The 19,734-nt window shown below is 50.8% G+C and overlaps 1 protein-coding gene across 2 annotated transcripts in view; it reads right to left on the reverse strand.

Moving 5' to 3' along the window:
• SMG6 (SMG6 nonsense mediated mRNA decay factor) overlaps nt 1-19,734 on the reverse strand; it is a 104,173-nt gene that overhangs the window by 81,177 nt on the left and 3,262 nt on the right. For both annotated transcript variants that reach the window (XM_063402604.1, XM_063402603.1), the window contains exons 3-9: nt 18,602-18,794; nt 17,801-17,911; nt 17,008-17,114; nt 16,305-16,383; nt 15,501-15,611; nt 14,697-14,909; nt 255-316 (exon numbers count right to left, since the gene is read on the reverse strand). In XM_063402604.1, the coding sequence (XP_063258674.1) occupies nt 255-316; nt 14,697-14,909; nt 15,501-15,611; nt 16,305-16,383; nt 17,008-17,114; nt 17,801-17,911; nt 18,602-18,794 (876 nt within the window). The remainder of the gene's footprint in view (nt 1-254; nt 317-14,696; nt 14,910-15,500; nt 15,612-16,304; nt 16,384-17,007; nt 17,115-17,800; nt 17,912-18,601; nt 18,795-19,734) is intronic.

Raw genomic sequence — 19,734 nt, forward strand, 5'->3', positions numbered from 1 at the left:
CATCTGAGCTCAGCTTCTGCCAGAGGGTCCTGGTGCATGGGCAGGAATGGGCTTTGAGGTGGGGGAAAGGAAAAGTGCAAGCTCCAACCAGTGTGGATTGGAGGGCGGGTAAGGAGAATAAGAACCAGGAGGCCAGGCTTGCAAGAATTCACACCCTGTGCCCTCAGCTCCAAACACAGCTTAGTTGCTAACAATATTAAATTCCAAAAAGACTTGTAATGTAGGAAAATAAAATAAACATCCTGCACACTTACCCAATCCTGGTAAACAGCTTCCCATGGGCATGGAGAAAACTGAGGATGAACCTTTTGTTCAGCTGCATGGGAAAAAAAAAAAAGAAAAAAAAAAAAAAGAGAGAGAGGAGAAAACAATTAAACTCTCTCCTATTTCCTGTGAATTAAGAATGTCCCCAGTGACAGAAGAACCTGGCCTGGATGCTGGGGGTGGCACTGGAGATGGGAACCAAATGGACATGCCCAAACTCTTACAAACATCATGCACAGAGGCAGAGGCAAGTGCCAAACAGCTGGAGCTGGAACCGGAGCTGGGAGAGGCGGTGGAGACACAGCACCCTCTGCCGGGTCCTGTGATCCTGCACAGGGCTGCTGAGCCCCGGGAGCCCAAACCCCACACCCCGGGCACCCCGAACCCAACACCTGCACCCCCAAATCCAACCTGTACCCCAGGCATCCAAACTCAATACCTGCACCCCAGGAACCCAAATCTGATACCTGCACCCCAGGCACCTCTAGGCAAAGCTTTCTTCCCCTCAGTCTCACCAACTCAAAACTTAGCCTAAGGGGTTCTGGAAAAGGAGACTCCAAAGGCAGCATTCCCATCGACAGAAAAACACAACCCCACAACCACCAGCAGCAGCCTGTTCCGTGCTCCCAACTGTGTCAGAGGCAGAGCAGCTGCTGGACAAGGCAGAGAGGGAGCAGGATGTCCTCCCCAGCACTTTTCTGCACAGCAGGCAGCACACAGAGCTCAGCAGCAGCATTCACACTTGTTTGTGCCCTGCCAGGAGCAGCTTCCAGAAGCAAGGGAAGATTGGGGTGATGCTGCACCCCCTCATTTATCTGGTGTTAGAGACAGTGTTCAGATGTGCCAGCAGAGCCTCTGAGACCCTGCATTTTGAACAGCTGCTGAACTGCCCGGAGAAGCTGTGGAAGCCCCATTCCTGGAAGTGGTCATGGTTGCACAGGGCTCTGAGCAATCTGCTCTAGTGCAAGCTGTCCCTGCCCACGGCAGGGGGTTGGAACTAGATGGTCTTTAAGGTCTCTTCCTACCCAAATCATTCCATGATTCCGTGGACATGGAGCCAAGGGGACACAGGGGAGCTGGCTGCAGCACACAGTGTGATGGCAGCTTCCTGCCTTGCTTTGCTCCCCTGACTCCAAAACCTGACTTGAATAATTACTCACTCCTGCTCCAGGCCACCTCTGCTCGCTCAGCACAGCTCTGGGCTTTCCCAGTCCTTATCTACACGGCTCTGAGGACGGCTGTGGGTGGGTGAGCACTCCCTCAGCCTGGCCCTGGGGTGGCTGTGTCACAGCAGGGGTGCACTGGCCTCGCTTTTACCTTCCCTGGAGCAGGAGGTTTTCCTCTCCCGCCTGTGCCTGCACAGCCTCACGGCGCTGAGAAAAGCCAGGCCCCGAGTGCTGCGAGGGAGACGCTGACCAGGAGCGACCCAGAGCACCACCACGCTGCTCCAACCCACCCAGGGCTTTCACAGCTTCAGCTCCCCCACTCCCACTCACGGGGGGAGGATAAGATTACCTGGCAGGGCTGTGGCAGTGCCCAGCTCAGAGGATGCAGGGCAGGCACTGACCTGTGCCACCCGAGCTCTCTGCCAGGCCTGGCTGCAGGGGACAGCTGTCACTGGCACCCCAGCTCTGGTGTCACCTCCCACCTACATTTGCTGAGCCCCTGGGCTCAAACCATGACTGATGCCAGCTGCTCTGCACCTTCAGTGAGGTGTAATTAACCCGGCTGCGCTCCCGGAGGATCCATGCAGGAGAATGATGCCCTGCTGCAGAGTCGCTGCTGGGCCACGAGCGAGTTTAAACATAAAACCTGTCTCATAAAACAAGCCAGACCAATTAAACTGGCCCCCGCAGCAAGGGGTTCTTGCTTACTCACTATTTTACTGCTGCCCTAAAGAGCCCTTTCCACTAGAACTCAACTTGATTTGCCACCATTTTATTAACTCTGCAGATGGAACCCAGAAGAGACTGGGGAATACTGGGACAGCACAGCAAAGCCCTTATTCATTCTGCCAGTGAAGTTTGGATATAGCTGATTCTTCACCTTAGGACACTCTGGTAATTGAGAGCTTGAAGCCTTTAACAGGTCCTTTTTTTTTTGTAACAGCTTATGGAGGCAAAAAGCTATTTTGTGACCAGCTCTGGCTGAAATCACAGACCCTGACACAGACACAGCCTGGAAGGAATTTAGGGCATCACAGCCCCCAGCTGCATGCAAGAGCCATGGTAGGGTGGTGGGCAGTGCAAGACCCTGTGCAAGAAGCTGGAGGAGGGGGAATATGGAAAAGAGAAGGAGCTTGTGGCCTGACCCATATTTACTGGACAACAACACTCATAGGCAGGCTGCAGGTGGGGGAAAGAAAAAATTGGGGCAGAAATTTTCCTCCAAGGCCCACATCCACCCACGGCCCCAGGAGTGCTCTGCAGTCCCCACACTTTACTGGCAGCAGGGGAAAACCAAAATTCCCCAGCTTGCATGGAAAGTGACATCCAGCAGGGACATGCCCAGAGTGTGTCCACAGACACCCAGCTCCAGGAGGACTTGTCAGGACATTGGCTTCACCCCCATTTTCTCAGAGCAAATTTCACACTCAGCCTTTTCACTCACAATCCCAAGGACTAACCAGTCGCACTCCCCAGCAACCAGTACAGAACTGGGACACGGATATGTGCTTACTTATAATTGTTTTTAAGGAAATGTGATACCTGCCTCTAGGAATGAAGCATGTTTCATGCCTCTTGCCAATTTAAATCACAACCCCAGCAAGCCCAGGCAGAGCCCTGTGTGCCCCAGCACTGTGGCATCTCAAGCAGGCACCTCACGCTTCTTTCACCACTTTTTCTCTCACAGCCTCGAGGTTTTGACGAGCTCATCACTCAACTTTGGACCTTTCATCTTCGGGTTCATGCTAAGGCCACGGAGCTGCTTTGACTGGGCTTTTCTCTGGATGACTGTTCCCCTACTGACTCACCTGTCCCTCAGCTCCTCCCATCAAACTCAGCTTCTCACGGGCAGAGAGAAACAGCGACCTCCGTGAGTGGCCTGGCACACAGGAGGAAGTTCTGTCACCTGCATTCACATGGTGGAGAGGAACACTTCCCAAAAGCACTGTCAGCATGCTCACTACCCTGACAGTGCTACCATGAGATCTACAACAACTCACTGCCTTCTTCTCACTGCCTGTGCAGCCCAAAAGCAGCCCCCTCCAAAGCTCTCCCAAAAATGGTCCCCATGCCAATATCAGGATGCCACACCAGGACTCCCAGTACACTGACACTGCTGCACTTTGTGGGGAAACGCTGCTTCTTGGGACAGGAAACCAAATGTGGATCATCCCAGCTGCTCATTTGGGAAAAGCCCATCAAGAAAAGCTTATACAACAACAAAACTATGTCAAAAACTGGATTTTGGCCCTTGCAGCTGAAAAGCGGGCATCACCGATATGGAAGTTATGAGCATATAGTGAAGGCATTAGTTATAAAAACAAACCAGCTGTCAAGAAGAAGAAGGGGTCCCTGCACACAGTAGTGCCTGAAGCTGAAAACAGCTGTTTCAGCTGTCATGAGTCAGCATGTGCAGACAGACTAAATCCACCTGGGAAGAGGCAACCTCACCAGAGGAAGCAGGCCAGTGCTGCTTGGGGAGCATTCACACACCTCGCCGCCAACCCAACTGGATTTGTTGCCATGGAAGGAATCAACAGTGACTAACAACTTCTCGTGGAGCAGCTAAAAGAGCAGAGATAGCAATGGGGCTGAACAGCCAGCTCAAATCTCCTGGAGGCCGCGGGGAGCACGGCCTGACAGCAACACGGAACCACTCGGGCAGCTCTGGGAAAGGTCTGCCTCATCTCCAGCCAGCACAGAAGAAAGCAACACTGAACCTCCAGATCCTGCACTGACTGAAAATTGTGTTCCCCACCCCAGCAGAGCAATGCTGGAAATGCCACGGGAGAGCACAGGAAAAGGAGTGCCCTGATCAGGGCTGGGAAGAGGCGCTGCCGCGCTTGAACCCGTTTGGCTCCGGGCAAGGAGTGCACAGAGCTTTGGCACCTGAGCATCAGCCCCAGCTGTGAAGGAGGCACCAAATAAGGGAAAGATTCTGGAGAAGCGACTCCTGGGGAAAAAGCGTTTCAAGTTAAAAATTGTTACTTCAGGTTTGGAAGTAAATTCCAGGATCTGGTCTTTATCAAGCGAGGCAAACTTTCTTCAACATCAGCAAAGCATCTGTGGAGCAGAAAGCGGTGTCAGAGTCAAAATAGGCTGCAAGAGACAAGTCCATTAATCAAGAGACCAGATGCAAAACTGCCTGTAACAAATGCGCTGTCTCCACTGAAGTGGAAGGGCCTGGAGCACAGCAGGACGTTCTCCTGAGTCTGAGGGTCTCCTCAGTGACAAGGGGTTGGGATACAGACCACAGAGCCACACAGCTCTGCTCCAAAACACGTACCACACTCATCCCAAATATTTTCCGGGTTTCTTGGGCAGTCAGGCTTTTCCAGGCACAGCTTCCTTGCTGAGAACTGTGTGAAATAACATCCAGGCACTCAAAACGTGCCATATTCTCACTCCCAGCTCAAGGGTTAGATATACCACAGTAAGATTATTCCTCTTTTTCCACAGGCAGCTCTCTCAGAGCACCCAGTCCAACACTGACACAGAGATGCCTGAAAAGCCCAGGATGCTGCAGAGGGCTCGACTGGCAGGATACCAGGAGGAATTTTTACTGCTACAGGTGTAACCCCACCAAAGTGCTGGTGGAAAGGGTTTTGTGCAAATGGCTACCTCCATAAAGGAGATGAGACAAAAGGGCTGTTAAGATTGTCTGGCATTTTTGCAGTATTTACAAGGTACCCACAGAGCTGTGGGCAAATTCCAGCTGGGCTAATTACCATAATCACTTCTCTTCATATACCACCTGCAACCACAAATGGATACAGGGCTTGCCTTGGCTGCCTCTTGCCACGTGTTTAGTGTAGGTTTCTGCTTAGCAGAGCAATGTCCTGCCCTGAAATTCATTTCTGTAGCAGGAGAAGCAATTCCAGTGAAAATCCTGCTACTTAACATCAGACACTGCACAAACGTAAAATCCAATTTGCTATGACACGGAAGAGAGAGAGAACCCTGATGCATCATGGCCTTGAGGCATAAGAAAATTTAATTTACAGGTGAAGAGACACTGAGACACTCCTGCAGCTCCCTGGTCTTTCGCAGTGCAGCAGCTCCAGGACACATCTCACAGCTGTAAGAGTTACAAGCCAGCAACCCAGCAAGAGAAAAAGAAGAATTTAAGAAGCCCCCTGGCAAAAGCAGTGAGCTTTTGAGTTTTTCCTTCATCCCAGCAGGGAGCAGGTGAGAGGAAAAATGCTAAGGAAGAATATTATCTGCTTTAGTAACATAAAGATCAAGCTATGGTAACTCCACTGGCTCCAGAACAAGTACTTGACTTCTAAATAAATTCAACATAATTTAGTAACGAATTTACAAGCAGAACTTTCAACTCGACGAAAGCAGCTCAAACAGAATATTTATATGTGTGTTACTTCCTTCTCAACTGAGCTTGTATCTAAATTTGGTTTCCATGAATTAGTAATATGCAACATTCTTGAAAAAATATTATCATTAAACGAATAAACTGATTCAGTAACCTCTCGAAGAGAGGTCTTCAGGGATCCTCACTGAACTGGATGGAGAGAGATGGTAGAGGCTCACTAGCAACGTTTTTCATCAACAAAAGGAAATTCTGCTGTCAAACTGCCCGTTTGGAGCAGTAAGTAACGATGGCTACAGAACATTCACACAGGGTTTATTATAACAGCTTCAAAATCTGGGGGTTTCCAGCACCAAATGTCATGTTATTCATCTGGCATCACATGGAAAATGAAGTCTCCAGGAGATCGTGCCCGAGGCAGCTTCTCCACAAAGCCTTCAGGGACCACAAGGGCTGAATTCCCAACGCAGTGTCCAGCAAAAAGGATTAAACACATCCCTGGGATGTGCAAGCAGAGCAGGCACTGGACAGCACATTCACATCTAAATACGGCACTGTGGGGATGACACTGAAATACTGCACCCAGCTCTAGTGCCCTTATTTTCTAAAGGATGCTGAAAAATTGGTAAGGATCCAAAAAAACAGCCGTAAAAGTGATTCAAAGGCTAGAACTGATGCCTTGCAGTGAAAAATTTCAACAGCTCAATCTGTTCAGTGTTATCAAAATAAGACTGGGAGGCGATTGGATCGCTGGGTGTAAAGTGCCTCCGTGGTGCTTAAGGGCTCTTTACATTTGCAGAAGAGCAAAGCATGGGAACAAACTGGGAACATTCACTCTGTAAATAAGGTAAAAGTGTCTCAAAACCAGTGCAATTATCACTGGAATGAACTCCCCAGGAAAAGGGTGGATTCTCAAGGCTGGATGTTGTTCTGGAAGTACTGCCTCAGCCAAACACGAGTTATTTGGCTTCACATAGGAGTAGCAGGGTGAAATTTAAGGACCTGTGATATACAGGAGATCAGACTAGATGATCTAATGGTCCCTGCTGACCATAAACTCTTAGAATCCGTGCAAACACGCCAGAGTCCTCAGCTGAGATATCAAGTTCACTTTCGACACAGAACTTTTCACAAATTGGCTCTGGTGCTGCAGGTCGTTTAGGATACAAGCTCAGCTCTTCAAGGCTGCATCTGGTTAAGCACTGAAAGCTCAGGCAGAGCTTTCTGTGTCCAGCAGGTAAGGGGGAGGCCACATGTGCACTAAAGCAACCCCAACCAAAAGCAGCTTACACTGAAACACTCAGTGTTTGCCAGGAATAAACAGTGTTCACCTTCCTGTGACACAAAACTGACACGAAGAAACGTGTGATGGATTCTGGTCACAAGAGATCAGCTGCTAAGGCAGCTCAGGATGTTGTCAGCCTTCTTTACTGCTCCAGAGTAGATTATTTGTGGGGTTAAAGCACAAAGAAAGGAGACAATGTGAGAAATTAAGAAGGGTGAAGACTGAAGAGATCGAAGCCTGAAAGGCTCAGGATGGAGTTGGGCCAAGAGAGGAGACATTTGGACAACAGGCTGAGCAGAGACAGAGCCTTCCAGAAGGATGACAGACAGCATCATCTCACGCAACCTTCACATCCCCACTCTTCCAGCCACGCTCCCCATCTGGGATAACAGAGCTGCTCCCAGCCAGGCTGTGCCTCAGGTTCCCTCACAGGTAGTTGTCCACCCTGCTGCATCTCCCTGTCCACTTGGAATTATGCAGCAGTGAAATCTGCTGGGGAGGAGGAGTAGAGCCAAGGACAGAGGAAATGACACAGACTCCAGCAGGTTCCACTCCCTGATCCTCCGGAAGGAAGTTCCTTTCCTAGTACCCACCTCCACAGTGGATACAAAGCCTGTCTGGAAATGGCTCATTCAACACTGAAGAGGAATAAACATTCCCCATGGCAGAGTTAAGAGGTCTGGCTGTGGGATACGAGGTGCCAATCTCAAAAAGTCTACAACAGACAGCAGGAAACGTTGGCCTGGGCCAACTTCAGACAAAGATCAAGGTTAGTCTAACAACAAAAAAAAGATCTCAAGAGAAATCAGTGTCTACAGCCTTCACCCTGCTCTGGGAAATCTCCCAACCCTGCTATTAAGATATTTTACTTCCTTTACCAGTACTGCCAATTCTGGCAGCATTCTCATCTCAAGTGCAAACTCTCCCTCCCAACAGCACTGTGCAGCACCAGGATCACCAGAGCCACTGCTCTGAGACAGGCCTCGTGTGCAGCAGCAGGAGGGGTTTGGTTACACACAAATCCCTGCCTGATCAGCACCAGCAGGAGAGGAAATGAGGGAAGAGTGACTGACAGGGAAAGGCGGTTTCTGGATGATTGTATTTGGTTTTGGGGTATGAGAAACTTGTTGGAACACGAAGTCTCCCTCCCCTCATCACAGCCCCTCTGAGCACAGGGATAGAGCAGAGCCCCTCACAGAGGCACAGCTCATTGATGTCCTTGTAGTGCTCCCACCTCTGATCCACCACACACATTAGCACCAGATGCCAGAAGGAGAACATGCCAGGGTTTCTCTCTTTCAGGCAACATTAGTCCCTGCCTTGTTTTTCACAGTTAAATAAAACCACCAACTAAAAAGAAGGAGGGGAGGGAAAATATCAACACCAACTTCTGGAAATTGTTACAGATAGCTCAGTCTTCACTTTCTGGGTAGTGACAAAAGGTCAAGTTGTGCTGGAAAGCAAGATTTGGGTTCTACATGACACAAGTGCACAGGCTGAATCGGGCTCTGGTGGAGCAGCACTGAGCATCCACGGAACATCACAAGCCCAGGCAAAGTGGAACAGCATTTTCTGGTTGGATTGCTAACACAGGGATTGCAGCTGAGAATGTTTTTATCAGGAATTTGAAGTAAAAACAAAATTTATTAAAAAAACAAAGTGCAAGCAGAGATGGTGCACAACTGGCAGGCAAAAAAAGCCAGTGCTGAGCTGCATGGCTGAGTGTCACGTCTCAAACCCAGTAAGACCAGGAGTGTGGTTTTGGTGTTTAACCAGTTTCAACTGCAGCCTGGCACTCTTTTACTTCCTCTGCAGAGAACTCTTCTCATTGCTAAGGGAAAGAAACCAACCTCACCACGCGAACCAAAACGGCTCAAGTAAAAATAAAGCCCCAAGGTGGTTTGGTGGCTAAGGTCATATCAAGAGGCAGAGGGGTTGCAGACAGAGGAAAGCACCCAGAAATACTCATGCTGCCAACCAAGAAAGAGATTACAGAAAAGGAGGCAGGGCAGAGAATTAATGCAAGTCCAGCAGTAAAGAGGCTGACAAGCCTCTTTCACACGCCACCAGCTCTCCCGTGCTCAAAACAGTTTGTAAACTGTTTCCTAAACATAAAGGAAAAAAAAAAACCCCAGACCTAGTCCTGACCTCCATGAATGAGTAACCAAACCCAACAGCTTCCTACAAGCTTGAGGGGGTGAGAAGAATGAGGGCAGGACAGAGGGAACTCCACACTTCTCCCTCTCAAGTCTCGCTTTGGGCACAAAGATTAAGGATGCAACAGCTCTTGCTGTTCTCTCATGTGGGCGGTGGATAAAGGCCAGAAATAAGGGAAGGCAGCCCTCAGCTGCCTGCTGGTGCCTGGCATTCCCACCCCAGAGAGCATCTCTGCTTCTTGTACTGCAGGGGAGGCTCAGCAGGGCTGGCAGCTCTGCAGAGGTGTGGATCAGGAGCAGGCTGTGGGGGAAGCACTGCCACCCCTGACAGCAAGGACAGCCCAGAACACAGCACACCACAGACAGGATCACATCCAGTACCAGAGAGAGGGGAAAAACCTCCTGACACAAGCCACCCTCCTGTGACAAGGTGCTGACACTCCAAGAGCTTGTGTGTATCCCACTGGCTCCTTCCACGAGAAAAACCCAAGGGGACACTCCCTCCCTTAGGGGACACACCTACATCACTGCTCTGGTGGGGCTCAGAGGTTTAACTGGTGTGGGAACAGCTCCAGCAGCAGCACACAGAGCACGTCCAGACACTGGTGGGCTAGTGGGTCCCATTCCCTCCACTCTCTGCAGCAGCATCTAGTTTTGGGTTAAAAAAACCCTAAAAGTGTACAAGTGTCAGCACAGGACATGATGTGCAGCCTGCAGGGTTACCTTTTTGGAGAGCCATGCCCCAGCGGTGGGGGGAAGGCAGCAAGTCTGTGTTTTCACCCTGCCCATCTTAACCACAGGCACAGCCCCCACTGCCTGGGCTCATTTTCCAGATCACAGGTTCCTAAAATGGACCATTCTGAGGGCTTTGCCCACCTGACACCCCAGAAGGATCAAATGAGAGAGCCCTGTAGGAGTCCTGTACCTCATTCCTGCAAAGATTATTCACAGGAGTCTGCAAAGAAAAGATCAATCTTTCTCTGTCCTGAGTGAAACCACCCAAGCATGCTGGCAGTGAGGAGAAATGCTCCCACCAGCCTGGCAGGGATGCACCAAAAATAATGAGTTCCCCAAGCAGCCTCTTCTCCGTGCATCTGTACGGAAGAACAACCATCATTACAGCAATACATCATTTCCACTTCTGCCTGACACTTACCTCTAGTCATGTGTAATGGAACAGAGCAACAAGGTGAGGGGAAGAGCTGAGAGTGGAGGGAGAAGCTCTCAGAAACAGGGCTGTCTCTGGGGTATATTTGCATGAGCAAAGTTTGGCCACGCTCAGAGACACCCAGCTCACACCACAACAGCCTCTGAACAAAGCAGACACTCCCAGGGAGCACAGGCAGTGACATCCAGGCAACCCCAACTCTGAACATTCAGGTCACTTCTGGTCCAAGCAAAGGACAGGCAAAAGGAGCAGAATGGCCAAGAAACCCCCACCACAAGTGCTACCAGTGTTTATCCCTCCAGATGCAAACCCAAGCTCCACCAGATGAGAAACTGCATGGATTGAAAGCAGGCAGGAGAAGGAGCCAGCCCAGTCACCCAAGTGGCTGCTGCCCAAGAGGAACAAGTGCACAGAGCAGGAACAACAAACATCACCAAGGAAAAAAGGATGTGAAACGTGCAGGAGCTGACTGGAACAGGGACCCTTTTCACTAAGGACACACGGCTTCTGTTGAGGAATCAGCTTGGGCAGCCCTAAGTCCTGCCCACGCTCCTGGATGCACAGGCATTCCCAAAATTACCTCATGGTGGTATTTACTGCTCACTCATGGAAAGCCTGGTGCAGTGTTCCACACCCCCTGCTGCTGAGAACAAAGCCTAGGTAAAGAAATGGAAGTTAACACCTGCTCTGAATTCCAAAGTTAATGATTCCACCCCAATTTCTCTGCCACTGCAAAGGGGCTGCTGCTCCTTGGGCATCTAGCATGAGGCAAATCCAAAACCTCTATCCCTGACCAGCAGGTTGGAGGAAAATGGGAATGTTCCTGCAGCTGATGCACAGGGCTGTGACAGCAGATCTTGACTCTGCCCTTTGCTTTCCCAAGAGCTTTTCTGGTGGCCCTATCAAACTTTTGATGGTTCTACAAGACTGACCTCTCACAAAGAGGCTAAGAGATTTAATTCTTTAATGATGATGAAGTATTCAGACATCTGGAGAGAAGTATTATTCAATTACTGGCCTGCCAAGGGAAAACCTCTCTTCCCTAATCTTAGCTGCAGCAATCTTTATTAGTGCCTGCATGCTGCGTGGTAACACAAGGAAGTGCCTGCTGCAGAGCACAGGCAGCAGGCAGCAGCAATTGTGAGAACCTTAACTCAGCATTTCCTGACAGGAGTGATTAAAATCTCAAACTCAGTGTAATATTAGCACTTTCTCAAGAGACTGACAGCCCGTTTGCCCTGTTTACTTTACCAATTCACAGCCTGCAGAGCAAACTGCTTATGGTACTATCAGATTTAAGATGAATACAGACCCATGGCAAATGAAACCAGTGGCAAAGAAATGGCAGAGGCTCAGCTCCTCAACTACTCACTTGCTCAGCCTCCTTTTTTAGCATTTCTCATTGGAATTGCACACAAATGGATCAGATATTGCCAGGTGAAGGGTCAGCCTGGGCTCTCCTGCCCCTCCACACCCAGAAACGTACAAGAGACCACAGGGAGCAGCCATTCACAGAATGAAACCCCAAAAGGCTGTGGCCAAAACCCTGAGTACAAAACAGCCAGGCTGCAACTCAAACACCTCCTCAGCTCGCTCTGAAACTGTCCACTGTCCTGTGTGCCAGCAGTGCCAAATCCAGTGACAGGGAAGGGGCCAACACACATTTACACCCCTTGGTGTGCACAGGTGGTGTGTTCTTCTAGTTCTGCATCTTCCTAGAAAAGGGAATGGAGCAAACTGTGAAAGAGGCAGCTCTGCCAAGCCTCTACCTAAAAGCACAGTGCAAGGCAAACTGCCAGCCCCACATGCTTCCCTCAGCCCAGAAATGGCTGTGGTTTGAGCTGGCCTTTTCACTCTTGCCATCCCAAATTACTGACTCCAGGCTGTGGGCTTCTGACCCTGAAATGAAGCAATTTGGGGGTCTTTGTATAGAGCTGCATAAGGGGAAATGAAGTGAGTCCTGAGCAGAGATGTGTTAGCATGTGCTGACAGGGACAGCACACACACCAGCAGGTCCTGGGAGCAGCACATCCCTGCAAAGTGTGTCACATCACAGGACTGGCACCTCACCCCCTGCACAGTGAGGAGAGCACTACTGAGGACAGAAAACATCCCCAATCGATTTCTTACCACCTGTAGAACAGCCAGCACCCCCACGGTCAAACCACCTGTGGCTGGGTTTGAAACAGCCTCTGGCTGAAGGGTGCAGGCAGCCTCTCTCCCACACCCTGCCCAGAATGCACACCCAGAGCTGTTGTATCTTTATTTACAGTGCTGTATCTGCTGCTGGCATCTGAACTGACCCATTCTGCCCTGCAAGATCCCCTTCTCTGGCCCAGAAACAGCTGCCATAAGGCTGATGCCTCTGCTACCTGCAGAGCACAGCTAGCAGGGCCAGCACAGAACACTGCCTGCCTCTGCCTTTTCAAGGGCTGATGCTGGCAAGGAAGGGACTGGGGAGGCAGTGACACATTTAGCCTCATTTCCCCAAAACGACACACAGACGCTGGCACACGTCCCCTGGGAGCAGAGCTGCTCCCTTCCGGCCGGCCGGGGATGTGGGGCAGAGGTGCTGCCAGCACCGGGGCTGCTCCTGCTCCTGTCCCGGCCGGGCAGGGCCCTTCCGAGGCCAAACAGTGCCACACAGTGGCAACTCAGAGCTGCTTTCCAGCCAAGCAGCTCCAAAACACGCGGGGATGCTGCAGGGAACAGGCTGAGAGGCTGCAGCTTCCATGAGGAAGGAGTTCAGAGCTTCCCCAAGCACTGCTGTCTTTATCCAGCCCACGGCTTCACAGCTCGGGAGCTTTGGCAGCGACACAGATTTAAGGTTTCCTTTCCATGTGGTTATTTTGGGTGACATGGCCCCATAAGCAACTGTGAGAGCTCAAGGGCTGCCCCACAGCAGGCACAGGCAGCCTGAGAATAAATATCTTGGCTGCCAAGACCAACAGTGCCCAAACCCAGGGCCTCAGCTCCCTTCTGCCGTTCTATTTCTGATGGTGTGGCTTCCCCATGATCAGAAATCTCGTACTTTTCAGGAGCCAATGTTTCAAACAGAAAGAAATCAAGACTAATGGTAAATATCAGACAGTGTGTACAGACAGTGCAAGCAAGCTGCACTTCAGAGAGCACAGACTCCTCTGAACACAGCAAGGGGAAGCTCCAGCACAAAGTGTTGCACTACAAACACATCACTGCCTCCCACTTTGCCAGCTGCTACACTGCCTCCTGTGACAGCACTGCAAAAGAGAAACCCCCACCAGTGCCCCAAAAACATTGACAGCATCTCATGCCAAGCAGCTTGCACGGATCTCCATGACTGATGGAGAAGCTAAGCTTGGCACATTCCTTTCAGTGATGCTGAGGAAGCAAAAGTCCCTAGAAGAAAAGCTGAGGAGAGGGAAAACAACTAAGGGCAGGAACATCTGAAAAATGCTGCAGCAACATGCCAGAGCTTATCTTTCAAAGCCCCAGGATTTCACCCCTGTTCCACCCAGCTGAAGTCACAAACTCGTTACAAAAGCACAAATCTGAGAAGCTTTGGGCTGCATGCTGTGCAGGGAAGGTTTTCCCAGCTCTCCCAAACTCCCATCCTTAACAGCCATTTTAGGACAGGCAGCCCAGAGCTCCCTGGCAAGTTCTCTTGCGAGTCAAATGTGCCAGAGCAGTGCAAAGATTCCTGGAGGATGAGCTCCCAACCACCACCGCCTTTGCCCGCATTCCTGGGCCTGACAAACAGAGCTTACCAATGCAAGGTACAGCTGGACAGGCTCACAGAAGACACCACCACTTAATTATATTTTTAATTCTTGCCAAAGGCAGGTGCTGGTCTGGCCTCTCAGCAGAGCAAGTTATGCAAATGTAACACCTACACTGGAAATTGAAACCACGGTTTTCACATTCCCAGTGCAAACCTCCAGTCATCTGGCAATGGGACAAGTGACACACTTCCAGAACAAGCCTCAGAACTTCCAGGGTCACTGTTAACCCTGGTCTCCAGCACCTGACCTCATTTCCCACCAGGAACCCCTCCCAAGTGAGCACCCTCAGAGCAGAAGCATTATTTTACAGCATCTTCTGTTTGTGCCTCTCTCCTGTTCCACATCAGCCACGCCAGCGCGCGCTGCCAAGAGAGGGATGGTAACAACACGCCTTAAACACGAGAGGCACGAGGTCACCAGCTCCTCAGCCTGACCCAGGCACAGCTCCCGCAGGGAAAGCCAAAACACTGGAAAATTTAGCAACGGGAAAGCAAAACAGATCCAGTGTCATTCCACTGCATTCCAAATACATGAGAGCGACGGCACCCGCCGCCTCCTGCGGTACTCACGTCGCTGGGGCTGAGGTTCCCAAGGCCGTTGTCCTGCTCGGAATCCCGGCCGGACTCGTGGCCCTGGGAGCAGCGGGGGTGGGAAGGATGGATCCAGATCTCCAGCCTGGTGGCATCGTCTCCCACTTGTCTCAGGGTGGATTTCTTGCCCTTGCCCCGGCGGTTGGGGCTCACGTCCAGCACCGGATGTTTCCTCTGCTCCATCTGCTCGGACTGGGCACACAGGACACATTCAGATCACCCAGGGATCAAGGGTCAGGGGAAGTGTATCATTTCCTAGAGATGGAAAAATTAGCCCTTTCCCCTGCTTCACAACCACAATAACTCAGGGACAAGTCCAGAATTTGGTTCTGACTCGACAGGACAGTGCAGGTGAGCAGTTTTCAACTCCAGCCACCCCAGGACAGGAAAAGCTGTGTCCAGTCTCAGGAGCAGCCCACAAGCCACACTGGGATGACCCCTGGGGCACAAAAGCACTGGAGCCTCCCTTATCCATCCCCACAGTGTGGGGCACCTATGGAATAAAGCAATGATTGAGCTGCATGCCAAGGCTGTGCTGCAAACCACAGCAACCAACAGCCTTTGCTGTGCTCAGCCAAATCAGTTTGTGACCCACAAACAAGAGATTCAGCTGCCCAAACCACCCCAAAACCTTTATTCTGAAGGCTGCCTCTCTCATGAAATTTCTTGAAGTAGGTAAGGAGTGCCTCCAAGTCCAAAAGCCACCGTTCTCTCCATGCTCTCCAGCACAGGACAGGTAGCACAGGAAGGGGCAGAATCCCACAGCCCAGCTCCAAGGCTCACCTTGCGTTTTGTCTCCTCAAACAGGCTCATGAGGCTCTCCTTGGCAGTGAGGATGGGGTTGCTGGCAGCCAGGCTGCGCATGTAGTAGTACACAGCATCCAGCTTCCTCCTCTGCAAAAAGCACAACAAAACAAAGACAAGTGGCTCAGAGCTGCCACTCCTTCTGGGGCATTCAAAGCCACGTTCCCATGTCCCTCTCCCTCAATACACACTGAGAAAGGTCCTTCCCAGCCACGAAGGAAAGGTGCTTCTGAACCCTGCAGTTCTGAACTGCTCGGCTTTAAACCAGCATCTTCCAGTGTTGGGAACTGGCAGATCCCTGCCATCCTATGTGCCCCAGCACGATGCTTCCATTATCTGCTGCCACATCTTCCCTGAAGTCAGTTTTCCTGCATGGATGGAGCAGCCAGCACAACTGAAACCCAGGGAAGTCATGTGTGAATGCTGCTTAGACCAATGCCCACAGGTTCCGTGATAAGATAGCAAACAGATGGCTCTGAGCACAAAAATCTCATGCAAAAAGCGGACTGTGTTTTCAACTTTAAACAATTACACTCTCAACAGCCCACAGAAGAGTCCCCCAAATCCCTGAGGGAGTGGCGTGTATCTGACAAAGCTGCCTGAATCCACAGCAGCTGGAATCCACACAGCACATCCTGCCACCAGCCTCTTTTTTCTTTAAAGAAAAAACCCAAACCATCTGAGCACTGCCCTAAACAATGCCTTTCTCCACCAGATGGAATCTCCCAGCCATCCCAGAGGCTCTCCCTGTGCCTGCACATCCTTGCAGGAGGAGCATCTTACCGTGTAAATGGCCAGAAGGGCCAGCTGGTTGTATGGGCGGCCGTTCTTCGGAGCAATTTGCTGAGCCTTTAAATACCAGCTGGGGAAGGGAAAAAAACAGAGAAAGGGTTACTGAAAGGACAACAGGCTGCCTTCCTTGCCCTCAAGGGTGCAGAAGTTCCCTTGGAATTGGCATTTCTGCAGGGAACTGCCAGGGACAAGTGCCCTCTGCCTGCAGGAGTGAGCACAGACAGTGAGCTGTGCCCATCCTGGGGAGGGATGGGGCACTGGGCAAGAGAGGGCAGGTCCAGCTGCAGAAGGAAAAACCCCTGGCTCACCCCACAGATGAGCAGGGGGCAACAAGTGCTGGTAAATTCTGATGGAGAGCAGACAGATGTAAAAGCCACCAGAAAATAGAAGAGCACCAATTCTGCCAAGCTCAGTGGTCTAAACCTTCCCTGCTGCAGGATCAGCACAAGACAACTCCCACCACCTCCATTTCTAGATGGAGGATGCCTGGATCTGGCAGCTTGCTCTCTGCACCACCAAAAGTCAGCTACACCTTTCACCTTTACAGGACTGCGATACAACAGAGGAGAGGAAAGACATTAAAAAGGAGGAGAAAGACTTCCTTGGCTAGAGGCAAGTTCAGGGATGAAATGGCATCCATCCCTGGTGTCCAGAGGCAGAGCTGGCTGGAAGGACACAGCAGCTGCGTGCCTACCTGCGGGCCTTGCCGTAGTTCGCCGTGTCGTTCGCCTGCTCCCGGTACCGGCAGATGTCCCCCTGGCAGATCATGCACCTCTGGGCGCTGATCAGGGCGTACTTCACCTGCAAAGGAGCAGCCACGGAGCACCTGGGACACAGCCCTGGCTCACCTGCAGGCCCAGCCAGCCCACAGGGGGTGTGCAGAGCCAGGAGGAGGTCGGTGATGTGCTGGAGGTCTCACAAAAGGGCAGCAGAATGAAATGACAAGGCTCCATTGCACTGGTTCAGCATTTGTAGGGGCAAGACAATCCCCAAAACACCTCCTCTCTGACACAATACCCCACCTCTCTCCACAAGGGGGTTGTTCAGCCCGTGACCAATTTGAGGACAGCTGTTAGATAAACACATCTCTCTGGGAATGGAGCTGGACTAAAATATCCCATCCCAGCTGTCCCTTGCACCTGCACTCATAGCTCAGGGCAACACGTCAGGGAGGCAGCACAACTGCCAGCTTTCCCTCATTACCCTGGATTCCACAGGCAGAAAAAAGACATGTTCAGTATCTCAGGAAAGGTCAGGGTGCCTTTGGACGCTTCTTTCCTTTATTAGCTCTGGTCACAGAGCTGATACAAAACAAGTTCTTTGCAAAGGAAGCTAAGAAATGTTACTGCACCAGAGTGCAGAGTTCTCCAGCGGCTGAGAAAAATTTCCTGCAAACAAACTGGCTGTGTTTGGAGTACAGCTGCCTGCCCCTTGGCAAGGGCAGCACACTGAGGGCACAGGATCACCAGGATGAGAAGCAAACCTACCATTTTCCTGAGAGGTTTACTGCGGATGGCCATCCCATCCATGTAGTCCTCAAGCTTGAACTGGTAGGACACCTGCAGCTTCTGGAGAAGGCCATCAAAAAAAGAAGAGCCCTGCAAAATACACACACACACACTTGGATGTTATGATTTTTCTAATGACAAGCATGGAATCACCACACCAGCCCTGCCACGTGCAAGAAAGGAGCTCCATCTCCCTGAGGTTTGGGCTGTTTCTCTTCAGAACACAACAAGGAGGTTGGGGCATCTCCAGCCTCAGAGGTTTTCAAGACTGAGCTACACAAAATCAGGACTGACTTGATTTAGTGCTTAATGAGACCTGCTATGAGGGGGAGGGTGGACTAAAGGCCTCCAGGAGTTCCTTTTCTCACCCTAATTCTTTAAAACATCTTCTCAGGTCTGTCAGCCTACCTGGTCCAAAAACTAAACTGAGCTGCAGTTTTATAGAATAACTTCCAAGTAAATTTGGTGGCACAAACACCTCCAGGAATGCTTCTGTTCAGCTCCACTTCAGGGCATTCATTTCATTTTAGCTTAAATCAGCTTCTAATTAACACAAACACACCCAAACAAACCTGGTTTAAATTGTAACAGATGTCTACCTCGACCTACACCTGCCCCACTAAACCACAGTGTGTCTGAGCATCCTCTTTGCATAAGAATGACCTGGAGACATGAATAATATCAAGATGACCAGGTGCCCCATTACACCATCCCTTTCTAAAAACCAGTCAATCCCACCCAAAGGTTTAGTGAAATCTGGGGATGTTTCTCTCTTCTTACCTCATCTAGAAGCAAGAGCAGTTTGTTCCGAATTTCTTGGGCATTTTCCCCCTGAGGGTCCTTGAGGAGCTGCCGGAATTTCTCAATCACCTGGTAAAAAGCATTTTTCCACAGCAACTGGTCCACGTTCTGTGTGTCAGAGAACTCAATATCCATCAGGATGCACCGTTCATAGAGCTGCAGCATCTCCACCCTACAGCAAAACACAGTCAGGGAGGGGTCAGTTGCCATTAAAATGATCCCCACCTCCCTTCCATCCAACCAAAATACACAGCAGAGACACAGACCCTGCTTCCTCAAACATGAACGAGTTGAGAACAATGGAAACAAAGCCTCAGAGTCCCAGAAATCACATTTCCCTTGTCAGCTGCCTACAGCCCTGCCTGGATGCTGGAGCAGAATTCCTCCCCCAAATTTAATAAAATAGCTGCAGGCTAGGAATGGCTCTGAAACATGTGGGGCAAGTTAATGGCAAAGAGGATCCTCAGCTGTCCCTGCCCCATTCCCTATAATCTTTCAAGTCCTGCAGAAAGAGTAGCAGAGCATGGATAGTAAAGCCTGGAGTGAAGGCAGATGGCGATGCCTGGAAGAGCCTGACAGGATAAGAGAAGGATGCTGCTGGGTTCCTGCACAGAGCACAGAGCCAGGATGGGCTGCCTGACCTCACACAGCCCCCAAACCCTGCACACACACTGGGACAGCACAAACAGCAAGGGAACTGGACATTTCTGCAGATGGATGTCGGGTAAAGGTCCCCACACAGCTGGCAGCAGGCACTTGGACACAGGCAGGACACAAGGGACACTGCCAGCAAGGACAGGGTCAACTGAGCCTACGTTCCCAGGGCAGGGTGGGCTTCAGCAGTGTCTCCTCTCCCTCCACACAACAGCTCTGGGTGACCTCAGCACCATGAAGAAGACCTGAAACCTCTAGTGCTGCTTCAGTTGCACACATATTCCACCCCACGGTCCACAGAGCAAGCCCTGAAATGAGCTCACTTGCTAGATTTGCTGCCAGTCACCTCTGAAAATCAGCCTCCACAGAAGCCCTGCAGACATAGAGGCCACAAGTAAATGTGAAAGATGCCAAGCAGAAACTTGTTACAGCCATGTTAACAATGCCCCAGAGCAACT

Source organism: Prinia subflava, chromosome 8 (assembly GCF_021018805.1).
Source record: "Prinia subflava isolate CZ2003 ecotype Zambia chromosome 8, Cam_Psub_1.2, whole genome shotgun sequence".
NCBI classification, from domain to species: Eukaryota; Metazoa; Chordata; class Aves; order Passeriformes; family Cisticolidae; genus Prinia; species Prinia subflava.